Source organism: Scomber japonicus, chromosome 9, assembly GCF_027409825.1.
Source record: "Scomber japonicus isolate fScoJap1 chromosome 9, fScoJap1.pri, whole genome shotgun sequence".
NCBI classification, from domain to species: Eukaryota; Metazoa; Chordata; class Actinopteri; order Scombriformes; family Scombridae; genus Scomber; species Scomber japonicus.
In genome coordinates this window covers 29,732,771-29,750,813 of record NC_070586.1, presented here as the reverse complement: position 1 = coordinate 29,750,813, position 18,043 = coordinate 29,732,771, and the positions used below count along the sequence as shown (strand labels likewise).

The following is an 18,043-nucleotide window of genomic DNA, read 5'->3' as shown; positions in this document are numbered from 1 at the left end:
ACACACACACACACACACACACACACACACACACACACACACCTGTATTACCCCTTCTCTTTTCCAGATCCAGTTCACACAGCTGGCTTGGCAATGTTATGTGAACGCAGTGAGACTGAGCTACAGAGTTTTGCAGATCAGGAATGTGTGTGTGTGTGTGTGTCTGTGTGTGTGTGTGTGTCTGTGTGTGTGTGTGTGTGTGTGTGTGTGTGTGTTGCAATTTCATTTGTACATCTGAGAGTGAGAGTTTCTGCATCAATGCATACAATCATGTTTGTGTGTACGTGCATATGTGTGTGTGTGTGTGCGTGTGTGTTTGTGTGTATGTGCATGTGTGTGTGTGTGTGTGTGTGTGTGTGTGCGTGTGTGTGTGTGTGCGTGCGTGTGGGATGTGAGTGATTGCCCTATGAAGGGGAAGGATGATGGAGCACTAAAAAATGAATCATCAGCAGACGGCTTGGCTGTCTTCCCCCCTCTGTGTCTGTCTCAAAGCCTCCTGGGACCTCAAAGCGCTCAGGAACAGAATCCTGATTGCAGAACTCCTCAATCAACTCCCACATAATGGGGGCGTCCGCTTGGCCAAATGGTAAAGGTGTCTGTTCCATAATGTCCCAGATCTACCATCCATTATGGAAAAGGTCATAGGTTTGATATACAGTGTCAAAGAACTTGACTGAAGGAATGAGTAGGATAAAACAGGTATGTAGAGAGTCAAAGCCAAAATGAATGACCAGTTTTTCATGGAATAATTAATCTTCCTGAATCCTTGATGGATGAGAGCACATGGAGAAAACATTACGTGAGCCTGCTCAAAAAAAATATGACTTTTTTTTGTTTGTTTGTGAAACACTGTGACCAGCTTAAAGCTAAATTGACTCACTTCTGATTGAAACTGACATTGCTAATTGAGTAGAACCAAAGAGGGTGCATGCAAACACATGCATCATAAAAAACAAACAAAATGGGCATAAGAATTTCCCAAATTAGAATTTTTTGACGTTGTCTCTGCGTGCGAAGTTGTCACATGTGAGCCAAATATTGTCACATGTCACATCAGTGGAAATGGGAACGTGGAAAAGAATCTGCATACTAAAACCAACATGTGTCCAGCACATGCTTAAAACTTAATGTTAAAGTTTTGAATAAAGTCTTTGTCCATTCATAAACAATAGTAGAGTTTCCATAGTGACAAGAGAGCTGCTTGGCTGTCTTTGTAAGTTTAACACTGCTCATAAAATAGACATGACATTGCTCTAGTGACCTTGTTCAACCTGAATACAAAATCTTTACCTCTAATGATATCTAGCCAAGCAGATAGTTTGTGTTTTATGTGTCCAGAATTTGAGATAACAACCTTTGAGATTTCTGCTTCCATTCCAAAACAGGTCTCTCAGTTTTGAAAAATGTTCATGTTTGGAAAAAATTCAACAGAAACATCCCTTTCCTCAAGTCAGTCCATGTTAGTTTGGACAGTCCACTGAAACTGCAGTTAACAGTTTAATAGTAATCATTTCTTCACTCAACAGAACAGGTAAAGTACTTTTACCACTGATATCCTTTTGTCAAATACTGCAGACCCTAAATCTACAAAAGAATTGAGCAATTTAATATTAATAAAGATTGAACTATAACACATTTTAATTCATTTTTAAAGGATTATTGCTAACTTTGTGTTTCATGTGTTTTCCATCCTTTCCATATCAGACATCATGGTAAATTGTATCACGGCCTGCAGACAAATGTCCCATTTTCGGATGTTCAGCTGACCTGCTGTGCAATAAAAGGCTCTACTGGTTACACAAGCAATTCAATTTGAATTAAGTAATCGTGAGTGTACCAATTATTTCAATCTTCTCTATGTTTAGTAACAAATTACATCTTGAGTTGACCTGTAAAGCTAAAGTGCTACCTCTGCAGTACTTCCACTTAAAACCATTAAAAGTGAGGTCTGTAATAAATGGGACATCTGCATGGAGTGTCTGCATGGAGATCACCAGATTTATTTAATAATTTGGGTGAACTGACCCTGTAATGTGTCCAAGCTAAAGATAGAAAACAAAAGCCAAAACAACTCACGCTGCGTGCAAAAAACCCAAATAAAATGACATTCTGGTCACTACAGTCATGATCAGAGCCCTTTGTGTTCTCCCTTAATGCGGCTGCAATTGAGCAACACAGACATGCCCACACCCACAAACACACTCATCATCCGTGTTCCAGTGTCTTATAGCTAATCTGTACCAGATCTCCACACTAATCCCTTGAATGCCCGAGGATCAACATGATGGGCTCTTTAAGATGAACATGATGACACAAAAACACACCTGACGCAGGGAACGCCAGTAAAACTCTCAGCGCCGCTCCAACGGCTTCCTGCTGAGGCTTCCAAACAATAACACAGAGGAGGGAAAACACGATTACAGCTGCACAAGCTTAACAGGCATGCCATTAAGTATATCTTCCAGACAACAAAGGTAAATACAGAGTTATCAACGTTTTTATGAGAACTAAAAAAAAAAAGAGAAAACATCACGCATGATTTCCTGGCAATCTGTGGTAATCACCATGGAGAGCTGGTGGACCATCAAAGATACAATCAACCACAGTCAGCTCTGTGCAGCTCTCCACTGGCTCTTATTTATGCTCTGATTTCCTTTTTGGCAGAGCTGCTGTTTGTAAGAGTAACCGTATGAACTGAGAATGCAGACATTATGTGGAGGGAACCATCAACAAGGCTTCAATTCTTTCTCTTTCGTCTGCTGTGAAGACTGCTGTCTGCTCCATTTGTTCACTCAGGTCTGCTTTGTCTGCTCGGTGTGTACGTGTGGGTGTGTGTCTGTGTGTGTATGTATGCACAACATAGACTCATTTAGTAACTGGTGGATGCACAGCGTTCCCACCCATCTCCACACCCAGTCCTGAAATACACCAGGCAGGATGGTTACAGAAACACACACATATACTCACAGGCCTTATGACAAATAATGATATAATCCTTTGAGTGACAAACTTTCTGAACCACAACAAACAATTAAACAAAAGCAGCTGTCTGATGATGACTGAAACTAAAGATGGACTAACATCAGGCTTTTTTTTCTCACAGGATTACACTTGAATAACTTTGCTAATTTATCTGAATAACTTGTGGATAGCTAACTTAATGATTCTGCACTAGCTTCATTATCTTTACATAATAAAGGTAGTAATGGATCTCAAATACCCATTGTTATGCAGATGATACAGTTCTGTATATGAATGCTTTAACGTCTCTCTCAGATGCGCGACATAAACAATACTGCAGTCTCAGCTGTCTTATCTCAAGCTTGATAAAAATATCTAGTTAAGTATTATTTTCTAATGTAAGCTTATAGACATTGCTGATATTATTACAACTCAGGGGAAGTTGTTACTTGGCTTGATGAATGTCTCTCTCCATAGCAGCATGTTTAAAATCTTATGAGGACACTGAGACTTAGCTGGACACAAGTCCTTTTTCCACTCTTGAAGCCAGGAGACGGATGATCGCTGCTGTCACCTTTTTACTGGTTCTTTTTATAGATTATGGAGATTAGTTGTACATGAATGAATCAGCAGAGTGTCTCCACACATTGGACTCACTCATCGGTGAACTTTCTATTCCAGAGTTGGCTGCCCATCTCTGTCCATACAGTACATTATACAATATCTATAAAGTTAATATACAATGATTGTTGGTATATTTTTTATTTATAAAGCCATTGTAGGAAAATGTGTCCAAAATAGAAGTTATTTTTGCAATCATAATCTCAGATATTTTTGCTCTCCAGAAACTTGGAATAGTCTGTAAGTTTAAACTGATGAATCTGACATTGGTGGCAGAATACTGTAAAGTACATGGTATGTGCTTCCTTTATTTGTTTGTGTAGATGGGTTTTATTGGTAGTAACTAGGTATTATTATGAACTTAGTTGAAATTTGGTATTGTTTTATTCACTTGATTTAATTTGTATTGTTTTGTCTGTGACTTTTTTATGCTACCATCTTGACTAGGTACAGTATGACTCACCAACTCAAATGAGATTTAGCTGGTTACATCCAATTTTGAAAAAACAAAACAAATTGTAAATGACACTTCACCTACACACAAATAAGTAAGCAGTTGGCGGCTCTATAGGAAGGGCCATGTGGTCAATACATTAAAACTAGTCCATCATCTTGGGAGCATGAATGTGGTCAGAAAGTTTCATGGCAAAATAAACTTTATTATAAGATAACAGTTTACAATAAGATCCACAAAAAGTGCAGGAAAGAGTAACTCTTTATTAGTAGTAATAGTGATAACACTATAAACATGTTATTACTAAGTCTTATTTCTTATTAAAAATCATTAATTGTTAAGTAATTAAGAAGTGGTTAATACTAACTCCTAATAGTCAATGATCTTAATTGGCAGAAATGATTAAATACATCATAATAATGAATTATTGAGTGATATCACCGGCCTGCCTACTGGAGCTGGTTGGGGTTTGAATTACTTGCTCATTGGCACTTCAGCAGAGTAATTGATCTTAAACACACTCAGCCAAACTGTACCGACGTGCAGGAGTGGCGAGGAGGACGTGCTCGCCCCTGTCGGTTGTACATGGAAGTGATCCAGATCATGAGGACTGGACAGGATCCAGGTGCAAAAAAAGCCTGGCAGAATCACTAAAAGGGAGCTCTCCACTGGAGGGACTGGAGAGCGCACACACACATACATACATACACACACTCACAAACACACTCACACACAGTCAGAGCTGAGCCGAGCAGAGCAGAGGAGCTCTCATCCAGTTCAGTGCCAGACGCACGGTCGACTCTTAGTTACTGCGCGACTTGAATGACTTTTTGTTGTTTTAGTTTTACATGAAGACTATGTAATACTTCAATTTGGTGTCAGAATTGAAGTTTTTCGTAGTTTGCTCCTGCTTTATCACGACTGTTTGGAATATCTGCGAGGATTAAGGGTGGATACTTCACGACGCGCAGGTACAGTAAAGTTTGAAGAGAAATGAAGGCTGACTTGATATCACTCTGTTAAGATTTGTCAACAATATATGACCAATGGTTAAATGAAATCTTATCTTTCTCTCTCTCTCTCCTCTTTCTTGCAGGAGTCATCTTGAAAAAGTTCACCCAGGATTGTTTCTTTCCGACGCAGGAGCGCGCAGCAGCTCTGAGCGCTTCAAGAAGAAAAAAACAACAACTTCTAGTGTGACTTCGTCTGGACTGTTTTTTTTAATTGAGCCGTCCCAGAAATGGTGGGGCACCTACATTTACAAGCGATGGATGAAAGTCTGAAAGGAAAGAACCGGGAGGGGCTGCTCGACAGTCCTGATTCGGGGTTACCCCCCAGCCCCAGTCCGCCCTTCTGCTCAATCTCTCCGGGTCTGATCGAGTCGCGCTCCGGCAGTTGCACGACGCCCGTCGAAAGCCATCATGGATATTATAAAAAGGAAAGCAGAGAAGGCAAACTGGTAAGAAGCATATCGCAGTATTTGCCTCACGATTTTGAAACAGTTTTTGTCATGTAAAAAAAAAAAGAGCTGACTCAGGTCTGTTCAGTATCCACGCAGCCACTGCACTGACACACTGAATGAAAGGATAAAAAGAGTTAATGACGGTGCTGAGAGCATTTTAGTGTTTGGCCAGAAACAGATTTCACTTGAGTCCCACTCACACAACATCTGGAAGCTCTCTCTCTCTCTCTCTCTCTCGCTCTCTCGCTCTCTCTGTTGTTGCACTCATGCTGAAGATGCCCTCAATAATCCAGAGTAGTAAAACTTCTTCTTTTTCACTGTGGTGCATCAGCTGTGTTTAACTACACGGTGTTGTAAAGGTCAGTAAGTTAATTAGGTCCAGTTGGGTTTCCAAACGGGGGTCCAGGGACTCCCAGGGGTCCCTGCAGGATTCCAGGGGCTTCCAACACTAGACAAAGTTTTATAAGAACATACGCACTCTACAATATGTTGATATAAGGATGACTGTGGTGATCAGATTTCTTTCTTTCCATCAACAGGACAAACAGACAGTAAAATGTTATCAGATGTTCTTTAGATAAATAAACAGGTGTAATGATCTATGATGGATTAGTCACTGAGGAGCAGACATGAACAAGTTTGGGGGTTAGGCTTCTTCTTCAAGGACTGTCACGCCTGCCATGTTGATTATAAGGTTGAAGAATCTCAATTAGAGCATTCAATAGGACCATAGAGACACATTGCACAAAACCTTGGACTAAACACATTTTGAGATCATTGGTTGATCAACAGAAAATGAATAAACTAGAGACAATCAAATAATCAACTTATCTATTTGTAACCACCTCCAAGGTCCAGTTTCTCAAATGTGAGGATTTTATGGTTTTATATGATAAATTGGATTATTATGTCACTTTGTACTCAAGGAAATTGTAATGAACATTACTTTCTAACATCAAGAAAACAGTTTACCCATTAATCAACAATGAAAGTAGTGGGTGCAGTGGGAAAATAGACCTCAGTAGCAGGTATGTGTGTGATAAAACTAGATGAGTAGTCACCTTACTTGTGGGAATGGAATTGTCAATATTTGCATTTCATATTTGTGACTGCTTTGAATAAATAACCCAAGTGCCAAAGTTCAAAAGTCACGTGATAATCCCCTTTTGTTAATATAGTTTGTGCACCCACGCGATGGGCCTCACATATCCTGCTCAATCTGTGAACATTAACAGGTTTCAGTCACTAGAATGAAAAACTGAAAATGGTGATGCTGCAGGGAAATGAAGAGAATATTGTTAAATTCAATCATCTGAGTCTTAAAACTAACATACACCCACATCTGAAAGCCAGTGTCTTGCTGGATTCCTCACCATGTCTGTGGATGTGGTAGCACTGCAGACAGGAGAAACAAGATCTTGTTTGGTTGGTTCTCTTTTTGTAGCCTTAGTCATCTTCAGTGATGAGCCAGTATCCATGATGGTAATAAAACTGTCAGGTAGCTGCTCAGATCTCACTGTGGAAACCAGTAAGCTCCTAAAAAAAGAAATATTAATGAAAACATAAGGCTGCACTGTTGCATTGAAATAGTCAACCATTAACAGGTTTTTCCGCAGGTTCTTTCTTAAACCTTTTCTTTTTTTTTTTTAAATTTCCTGCAAATCTTTAGCAGCACTCAGCATAAGAAAATAATCTTTGTCTAATGGGAAATACACATTAAATGAACTAGTCAAATTGTCAGTTCCCCCTTAGGGAAGATTTGTACTGATTTAGCAGATGACAGTCCTGCAGAAATAGCATAAAACCTGACATGGTAGAATATTCTACAGAAAAAGATTTATGGTTACTGAAATTGTGTCCCACTTTCTACTCTAGCAAGACAAATGCGCTTTATTGACACATCCTGCAGTGATTTGTGGGTCACATGACGAGGCTGATTTGATTGAAAATCATTTCCAGGTCACTCCCAGTTCCAAAAAGTCTGAACAAACAAGTCTGTGCAGGTCTGGGTGGCTTTTAAAGTGTCAGAGGGAGGGAGGCCTCAGAAATGCAGCGCTGCATCCTGGGAGTTGCGTGACATTGGTTTTGCTGAAGCCTGAAACAGAAAAAGAGAGAAAAAGATCCTCTAATCCTCCGGAGGTTCAGATTAGTAGGACTCTTCTGCTTTGTGGTTTCCCTTTTTAAAAGATCAATCTTGATAGCGACTGCTCCTGCTTGTGTTTCTAATCCCTCTCATGGGCCAGTGTGTGTGGAAAGATTCAAACCTTTCCATCAGAAAAAAGAGCTTTCAGAGTTTCCTGAGCTGCATTAGGGGGAGGCATGCATGTGCTCGTGTTTTTTCTCTTTCCAATTCTATTTTCGTGTTGTTTTTGTATGCCACCTAAGAACAATCCTCAAGCTCTATTTTGAGGTGCAGGGGCTTGTTAGAGCAGCCACAGGGCATTGCATAAGTGTTTCATGACCTCTCACTTCTAAATTAAACATGGATTAACGCTCAGACAGCCTGTCTGTTTTCAAAACCTGGTTCAAATTTATGCGGATGCAGGATAATTAATTTTACAGTTGCAGCTCTTTACGTGTAAATAGATTTATAAGAGGGGACTGATGCATGAAAAATATGAGTGTGATCATTTAATCTAGAGCGTTTCAGAACCATATAAGGTTGTGTACAGTTATACTATAAGGGTAAAGGAGTTCAGTTGTCAGTGGATTAGCCAGGAGGACGAACAGGAGACGTCTCCTGTGACTTTTTCTAAATCTGCTTCACTGCTGATACAGATGCTCTCACATTGATGTCCTTGCAATCACAGGATGTAAAGTCCGAGGCTTCAGTCCACCAAACAACCAGCAGTTGGAAATGTGTGTTTGAGTTGGCGTTTCTCTCAGCAGCTCTGCATTGTGCATTGTACATTGTGTGGGTTGCTCAGCTGCAGACTATTTTTCCTGGGCAGAAATCTGCTTCCAGTGGGTGGGGGGTGGGGAGGGGGAGTTTAGGTTTTGTGTGCATACTGGGGGGATCCACTGCTTGGAGGTGACCTAGCCTCCATTCACAAGTGTTTGCTTTGCAGAAGTTGCCAGAACACACCATGGAGAAATACCTGGGATGCTCTCCGTGCCGGAGCAGTGCAGAAAAGACAATCACACACTCGTCCAGTGTTTCCAGGTTATGAGGTACTGACAGCGGAAAAAGAACAGCCTGCAGATGAACTGCATGGCAAAACCAGCAGCTGTGCAGAAAGTGAAGCAGAGTTCAGTTCCTCCGTTCAGTTAGCGTGGTGATGATCGTGGGTTGTAGGTAAGACGAGCTTCACACAGCGATCTGCTGTGCCCTTGGCCTGTTCTTGCCCGTCCCCTGTAGTGGTATGTGCGCTTGACTGCGTCCAAACCACAGCATGTGACTCCCTGTGTAATGTGAGAGGTGCCAGAGTTGAGGTTGGGGTGCCATTTGATTCAGTCTGGAGACACACATGCAAAGACAACTGTCAATCACAGCAACCTATCTTGTCAGTGTATAGCAGTATTTGTCATCGTATGGTGTACATACAGTATAGTGTGTCATCAGCAGCTTGTCTGACTTCACGAGGTAAACTTCACCCATTTGGTTAAAGGTTACAACAGAAGCTGTGAATTGTTTCCATGGAAACCTTCCTGTTATAATCGTAGGATTCCTCTATGGCCTGAAGTATGTGTTCGTGGTATTGTTTTACTGGATCTTAACATGACCATATCTACAGTATATACATAACCATATAGGAACCTATAGCTAAACTACAGTCAAGGAAGAAATGAGAAGTCTGTTTCTTTTGGTTCTGAAAGTATTTGACCCATCACAACTTGTCTGACTGCAGCTCTGAAAGGAGCAGTAAAATGAATCTGAGGCAGATATTACAGAGGTGTGGCATGTGTCTGTGATTAGAGGCTGTCGGACTTAAGATGACTTTAGGTTAAGTCTCCATATTTGCCAGTAAAGGTGCTGCTCTGGCCCCTTGTCTATCATCTTCTCATTTTATAACAGCCTCATCTCCACTGAGCCTGGTCGCCAGCTGTTCTAGACGCTCATTTTTGTATTTCCCATTCCTTAAACTACTGTAGGCCCAACATCTGTAAGCCTATTTTCAGTCCACACACACAGACACACACAGCCTGCATCTGGGGGGCTCGTCACCAGACTGAACTGTAGTGAAAGCTTGTGAGAAAGAGATTTTACCACCAACACTTCATTTGGCTGGACCCGCACAGTATAATTATCTGCGTTAAAATGCAAGTGTTGCCCTGACTGTCGTGTCCCTCGTCTGATTGTTGTTTTAATAGCTGTGCCATCAGTGGGCGAATTCTCATGAGGGAGGATCGAGAAGTGTGTGTGTATGTGTGTGTATGTGTGTGTGTTTTCCTGGAGAGGGTGGGGACTGCAGTGTTTTTAATTTGGGTTACTGGCTCTGTTGAAACCCCCAACCATGCCGGGAGTTTTTACTGGAATTCTTCTGAATGGACACGTTGGCAGGCTGGTTACAAACAGTCGAGCAGTTAATGGATGTTTTTCCTGGAGATTGTGACTCTCAGTGTTTCCTCTACACAGCTGCCCTACCTGCTGCTGAACGCCACAGGACCAGACCCCAGGACCCGCATGCACCCCGTGTTCTTCGGAGAGAGCATCGAGGTCAACCCTAAACCAGAGCAAGAAATAAAGTGAGTGAACCTTGATGTATAACAACACAGTATTGATTATAATATGCAGATTCATTCACGTCATTTAATCGAATTCCTCTTCTCAACGCTGCCACCTAGTGATCAGTCTTAAAGCATTGTCACCTTTTCTTCTCCAGGTGCAACTCAGCGGTCAAGTATGACTCAGACAAGCATTACCGGGACGGGGTGTATTGCGCCCCGGTTCCTACACCCACATCCTACAGCGAGACAGTGGTGGCGGTGCGGGACTGCACTTGGAGGAGCTACAAGTCCCAGGTGTACCTGGAGCCGCGGCAGAGGCCCATCACCTACCAGAGCACCACCATCATCTACCCGAAACACGCCAAGAACACTTATCGCACCACGCTCAACTACAACGCCACGGGCTCCCGCCGCTGGTTTGTCTCCACGGTGCAACTGGAGTCAAGCGAGGATACTAGTCCCTGCATCATCTACACAGAGGACCTGTAGACCCCAGACTGCAAAGGGAGGGGTGGTTTTTTTGGACGACAAGGAACTTAGGAACGCCCCTTATCAAAGGGAAATACTTCAAGTAAAAACTGGAGCCCCTAAAAACCCCACTCTGTTCATCTTTACTCGCCATGGAGGAAACTTTGGGAACCCTTAAGTGTACTTAGACTTTCTACTGATGCAGTTAAAAAAAGGGAACTGCTCCTCTGGCAGTTTAAAGCTGCACTTCAATGGTTAATGTCTTATTTAATACAAGAGCTGACAAATTGGTGGCCTTTGCTCTCCTTCAGGTTGGATTGTAACCTCAGCGAAGGTAACAATCAGATTATAGATGTATGTGTGTGCGTAGAGAAAAGATTAGATGGCAGGTGGATTTTAGCCGTGCCTGTGCAAACCCAGTCACACCAATGCAAAGCTTTCTAAATGCGGCTTTATTGCACTTGTTTTGTACAGTATATATCACAGGCCTCTCAGTGGACTCGCATTGCAGGGGGGGAGGGGGTGGGGGATTTCAGCACTGCATGTGAAAAAAAATTGGACCAAAGATAGTTTGAAGAGGAGTGGCTGCGTGAGAGTTTATTTCACTTCAACAACTTCACACGCTCAGACTGAACATTTGCTTTTGTTTTTTTTTTAACGTTTTTAGCAGCTCACATTGAAACAGTAATTTGAAAAGTTGATCAGGTATTTTTATTCAACTGCACAATGGAAGTTGTCCTTTTTATTGACCAGAGCCAGAGCAGAATTAATACTGAAGTCTAATCAAAGGAAAAATGGCATCACATTAACAAGAGATTGGCTTAGAGAACATTTGGATAGAAATCTGAAGTATTTTTCTAAAACATTAGATATTCATATTAGATCACTGCTGTTTTGGTTTTGACGCCTGTTAATTTTAATTTGAATACTTTGATTTGAAGAGGTTAAACTAAAAGTGAATCAGAACCATAATGTAGGAGTCAAACTGGTTTTTGGTAAACAGGCTCCTAAGAAGTGCTGACAGACAAAAATGAGAAAGCTGATGATTAGAGAGAAAAAAATAAGGTGAGAATCAACCCACCAACTGTCTTTAGAGTTAGATTCACGTGTTGCTCAATCCTGATTAGTGTATCTAAGGATGTGATGTCACCTTTTTCCTAATTAGACCCCCACTTTAAAAAACAGTAGCAATATTTAATATGAAATAACCAAAACTGTCAAAACTTTAGTAGAAAATTGTGTGTTTCTGTTGGACTTTGTCACTCATAGAAGCAGATTTGGAACATTTGGTTTCATCTTTAACAGTGATGGCACTCTTTGCATGGTTGACCTTTTTGGAAACAAAGTATTAGTTTGTTTTCAACCTGCTCCAGTGCCAGTTAAGTTGGGCTTCTTTGCAGGAAGTGCCAAAAAAAAAAAAAAAGGACAATCGTAAGGAAAGAGTACTGAACAATCTGTACCAATGCAGCGGAGTGCAACTTTCTAGTTTTCCATGAGACATAACAAACAGTTTTCCACTGCTAGTTGAATGAAGTCTGTGTTGTTTGCAGTTTTGGGCGCCATAAGCAATTGACATTACAAAAATCAGACAAATCTGACAATCATGGTGTCAGTTTGTGATCCGAGATCGCTCTGAAGCCCAACACACTTTCTATCAGTAACATGTTACACCCGGAGCAGTGAAATGATTCATATTTCCATATTGAAGATGTAAAATAGGATTTTATTGAGCGTTTTCATGACCCCTTTAGTGACTGTCTTATATATTTATATATATTTAGATTATTGAATACGGCAAATATTGAAACTTCAATTTTTACCTCAGATAATCTTAGGTATCCGTTTTATTTCATTGCAAATGTGTATTCCCGATTTTCAGTTGAGGTCTTGAGCTGGTGTTATTTTTATAGTTTGAAATACCCTCCAGGTAAGTGTCGAGTAGAAGGTCCATGGAGGGTACGAAGCTGAGTTGGTGCATCAGTACTGTAAGTTGGGTACTGGGTTTTACTGAGGGAACAGTAAGTAGCTATACAAAGAGCAAGATGAGGGGAAAAGTCAGAACTGCTCTCGGAAAAGAAAAATTATTGGTGAGATGAGGAAATTGCTCCGGAGGTGGTTTTATACAAAGCAGTAAAGTTCCTGGCAAGACGGTGGAGAGATGTGTTACGTGTTGATGGTCTGAAATGTCAAGAGACGATGTGAGGGAACGTTGGTGGACGTCAGTGGTTTTATGTGAGATATGTTTGTGTTTCCTAACACTTGATTTTGTTATTGTAAAATATTTTCCTGTTGTATATGTGGCATCGAGGCACTTCATAATTCTCTTTATATTTTTGTACGTCAATCATTCTTCCTGTTTTGATCAAAGAAAATAATTTAAAAAGATGTATATCCTAATTGAATAAAAAAAAGTAATTCCCAAAACCTAATTCTGTTGTTTTGAGTGTATTTTTGATCAATCTTGAGCAAATGACGTCATATTTTCCTGCGTACATTTTGTCCCTCTTAGAGAAAGAGGAAGTTCTCCAGACACAGAGGGAGGTCAGGTCACACGTTAAAGCAGAATTTAAGGGTAATGCCACTAAAAATTTAGATGAAGGCATACTGTTTTTTCAAGAGTTAAGTCAGCTGATCAGTATAAAAGCCTCCCAAAATCAAGCTGTTCAACAGACAACTAGTTCTAGAAAAGAGAAGCAGCTTTTTCTTATTCTTAAAGAAACATTTCGTTCAGTTAAGTGAGGTGTTTTTTTATATCAAAACTGAAAGTCCTTTTAGACCAGTCTCTAATCCTTTGCTGAGTAGGTTTGGCTCTTTATATTTACTCTTTCTGTTTCTATAATTATAAGAGGGACGTCAATTGGCCAAAAGTATAGACTGGACTGTCCTGGTCTATAAGAAAATCTAATTTTAGTACTGTTCTCTATGTTCAAGTAAACAAAGGTTAAAAAGGGAGTCAGTCTTGCTCTATGTATATTCTTTGCAGGCTTTAAATATCACACTGCTGTTAAAATAACAGCAGCCAGCGTTGGCGGAGGCTTTTGGATCGCTGCCTCGGGGTCTCCACAGCAGCTCACATCATTCAGAGCCTCATCTGTCTCTCTCTGGAGTGTTGGAAAAGGCTGAGGTGCCTCCCAGCGGTGAGGCAGCAAGCACGCCTCATTTATCAAAACTTTTTGGGTTTGGGTTCCTGTGATGAAAGTTATAATTCACAAAAAATTACGTGAAAATTAGCTGATTAAGTAGCTGTTCTACAAACTCATCACTACATCAAGTTATAAAAAGTTCAACTTGATGCATCAAAGCACAAAGTATTCTTTCAAATGTTATAAGGCAAATGAGGACTGAACATCAACTTTCTTAGTAAATCAAAAGTGCTCAGTGAAGAATACTGTGGAGCCTCATGAGAACTATTTTCCTAAAAGGCTCTGCAACATAAATAATATTTTACCTGGTGTTATCAGAGATGTTTAGTCTTGTCCAAAATTCCTCTCTACCTCTTTCTGGACAAGCTTCAACTGAAACATGTGATCAGTTTTAACAGAATACCTACAATAGTTGCCAAAGTGCTGTTATTAGTGGAGAAAGGAAGACTGATTACTGTCAGTTTCACACTAAGTACTGAATTGCATGACACTGTCACCTTGTATGGGAGTTATGTAAGCAGGGCTCATAACAGGCATGTAAATGTGACCTTCATGAGAGCTGAATGATAGTACAGCAGATCACAGGGGAGCAGATCAGCAGCTCAAGTAGCAGCTGAGTGGCACATTTGTATCCAAGAGAGGGATTAACCAACACCCATAACTCATAACTCAACTGATAGTGGGTCAGTTCTGTATCTATCTGTTTTCTGTTTTCTATATCCATATTATTACATGTAGTATTAAACTATATCCTTCAAAAGTGCCAAACACATTCTGTATTTAACTGTTAAATATATGCCCATACTGCCCCCTGCTGGTTCTCAACCTTCATTACATCAGGCCTATCAAGTTTCCCCACACAATCATCAATCATCTGATACATACCCCAATAAATAAAGTGACTCTGAGGCCATGAATGGCAATAAGCTTTTTATTTAAACATTAAGGCAGTGTCTTTTTTGTTTTTCATTTTTACACTGCTATCCACAAAGCTTGCTGGTGGGCATGTAGAATTTAACCATGTGAATTTTTTTTTTTTTTTTTTTTTTTGTAATACCAACCTTGAAGCAAGCCACATAAATATTTACATCTCTTCAGTTTTATATACAATCCTTGCTATTATACAGTGGGTTATAAAAAAAAAAATCATTATGAACAAAATGGTTGAACAATGTACTGTTTATGTCAATCCCTCCCAACCCGCCCACCAACCCCCACCCACCCCTCGGACAGTCCGGGGGAAAAAACATCAGCAATCAACTTTGACTTTTTAAGTTTTGAATGATTTTTTTTTTTTTGATTGGTAATAAAGCAGCTGTGGATTGAATAAAGACAACAAGGACAAAAACAAAAAATTGGATGCGTGTTAAAATTCATTTCAGTATACTTTTAAAAACAATGCATTAGTTTCGTCATCCGTTTAGGGAACAGCTGGATATGGCTTTGTCTGTTTACCGTCACATTCTTAAATTTCATCAGTGGATAAATGATAAACAAGAGGAGAGACCGATATACAAAGCCTGGCTGTTTGGGGTTGTTTTTTTGTAGTTTTTTTTTGCCTTGCCTGATGAAATTACAAACCCTCAATCAGTCTTCACCTTGATAGAAAAATCTGACCTAAAACATGGCTGAGATGAGCGTTCTTGCAGGTGTGGCACGCTTAGATGCTTCACCATCAACAGGTAGGATTGAAGGAGGAAGAGGAGGTAGTCCTATAACAGTCGTGTGTGTGTGTGTGTGTGTGTGTGTGTGTGTGTGTGTGTGTATGTGCTGTTATTCTCCACTGTGACAAAATGAACTAGAGACGGGAGAGACGCTCTTCTGAACTACTTAAACAAGATCACTCTGTTCCCTCCAGAGTGTTCAAGCCAGAGGACAGAATCCGTCCCTGGTTGCACAAAGTCACGGAGCGGAAACATTTCACATCACTGCATCATTCACAAGAGAGAGGGTGACCTTTAAAAAATACTGCCAGTAAAATCTGAGTATATGTTAACTTAACGTTACACAAAATAACCAGAATGCTTTCTGATGCCTTCCCCTCGACTTCCTCTAACCCGTACAAACACAGAGGGTGCGATGAAGTACACTTGTTAATGTCATAGGTCTCGTAGTGGAGAACACACCTGTGATACAGCATTGTCTTGTTTAGAAGATGAATCTAATGAGTGAGAAACTGTTAAAAGCTAAGGCTGTGATGGAAGAGGGAGAGAAAAAAAATGCACACAAAAATTTTAAAAAAGGACGTTTCATTTGCTTTTTTGTTTTCAGATTTCCCTGCGCGGACAGTATATAAACCCTGGCATGGGGGGCCAAAAGAAAAATTGTGCGTCACTTGGTAACTTCAGTACTGTATTGTGTATGTAAAATAAATGGCACTTAACACTAGGAAATAACTGTACAAAATCTGCCTGGACAAGGAGTTGAGTCTCAGTAAAAAGGTCAGAGGTCAGACCGTCACAACAGCTCCTAGACGAGTTTCTAGCGGGCCGGCTGAAGCCGCCGCCGCCATGGACTAAGGGTCATAGAAAGATGGCTTTTTTTTTGTGTGTGTCACCTCTTTAATGCGAGCAAACTCCATGTGATGCTGAGGAGTTTGCCTTTAAGCAGCTTTACGGTTGGTCTGCACCTGCTCGAAGCGGCGGAGTCGTCGTTCACTGGGATGTGATTGTCGCTTTGAGTGCGGGAGCATTCGAAAAAATGATCAGTGGCAAGACCAAAATAAAACAGATAGGTGTTAAAGGATACCTCCACAGTGGGATTTCTATGCTGTTCTTGAGTCCATTTTTCACGTGCCCCAGGAAACACAGATTCTTAAAAATGCCATTGTGAACAGATTGACAACTAAGTGCTTAATATCCAAAAACTGTTTCAACAAACACAGACATGGTTAATATAAAAACAGTGAGAAAGTGTCACTTGTCTCAGTGCCATCCATCTGGCAACACATCTCTCCCCCCACACGGATGCCTGAAGTCAACAGGCCTTTGCCGTTCCTCAGGACCCTCCCCGAATATATGATGACATCAGCAATGAACAGCATGTTTACCCTGTAAACCAATGATATGACCCTCCCGCATAACAATCTCTGCCTCCCGCCCCCACCCCAAAAAAGATACATCATTGCAGATAAGAGACGACAAATATAACCATCAAAAGTTCACCATCAAAATGTACTAAAGGTCTCAGCTCACTTTCCAAACACAGGACTGGACTGACTGAAGTTAAAAGGAGAAAAAAAGAACCGAAACAAGAAAAAAAAAACAGATGTTGATTCTCCTCCCGTCCCTCAAGCGTATTCTTGTAGTGGTAGCAGTGCACAGGCTGCCTGCACCTGGAGTTCACTGTGAAGAAACGTACGAGGGTCCTCGCTGTGTGGGCCGCTGCTCTCAGGGCAGACCTGTGGTCGAAATCTGTCACTAGAGCAGCCGCCGTCAGGCTCCTGACCAGACCAACAACACGACCTCCGAGTCCCCGTCCACACACGTGTAAGCACATTAGTGCGGTGCACCCCGAGAGGTGCAGGTCAATGTGTCTGTATTGATAAGGCCAGTGAGGAAAAAGTAGTAAAGTTAAAAATAAAATAAGTGATTTGTCCTTTAGAGTAGTCCTGGAGTGAATGCATTACACGTTAAGCACAAACATACACACACGCACACACGGAGCAGCAGTGTTCCAGCTCGACGGTGCTCTGCGATCCTTGCTTGACGACCAATGGAGGAAATGCAGAGTGGAATGGTGCAGGTAGGTTTGCAGATGCCTCGGTAGATGTACGCCCTGTGAGAGTGTGTGTGTATGTGTGTGTATATATATATATATATGTGTGTGTTTGTGTGTTTGTGTGTGTGTGTGTGTGTGTCTGTGTGTGTCTGTGTGTGTCTGTGTGGCTGCAGCAGCACGGAGGTGGTGGACTGTTTAGCGGGTCCTGTTGTGCGTTAGCATTTCGGGTCACTCGCTGTCAGACAGGGTCTCGTACTGAGACATGAGCAGAGGCTTGGGCTCCTCTTCCCAGGAGCGGCCCTGTCCAGGTACTGATCCCGGGCCTTGGCCCCCTGGCTGGCCGGAGGATGGGGAGGGAGCAGACACCGTCCCGCTGGGGAAACGCATGATCAGCGGGTTGCACGGGAAGGGGGTTTGAGTTGAACCTGTAAAAAAGCGCAGTGACAGTTGTTAGTTTCCCTGCATCCCATACAGCAGCTGATAGCACTTAATGCATTAATATGTTGTAATCTGATCACAAGTGATGAATGATGGGTCGGTTGGTTT

The 18,043-nt window shown here is 41.3% G+C and overlaps 2 protein-coding genes across 2 annotated transcripts in view; one reads left to right on the top strand and one right to left on the bottom strand.

The window, feature by feature from the left end:
• The first annotated feature begins 4,788 nt into the window (after positions 1–4,788).
• On the top strand, positions 4,789–13,063 carry rflna (refilin A). The gene is made up of 4 exons (XM_053325376.1): positions 4,789–5,007; positions 5,133–5,495; positions 10,075–10,184; positions 10,322–13,063. The coding sequence occupies exons 2-4, from the start codon at positions 5,277–5,279 to the stop codon at positions 10,653–10,655; spliced, it is 663 nt and encodes a 220-aa protein (XP_053181351.1). The 5' UTR covers positions 4,789–5,007; positions 5,133–5,276; the 3' UTR covers positions 10,656–13,063.
• Positions 13,064–14,995: 1,932 nt separating this feature from the next.
• ncor2 (nuclear receptor corepressor 2) overlaps positions 14,996–18,043 on the bottom strand; it is a 96,163-nt gene continuing 93,115 nt past the window's right edge. The window contains exon 47 of the mRNA XM_053325380.1: positions 14,996–17,922. Within this exon, the coding sequence (XP_053181355.1) occupies positions 17,726–17,922 (197 nt within the window). The 3' untranslated portion in view covers positions 14,996–17,725. The remainder of the gene's footprint in view (positions 17,923–18,043) is intronic.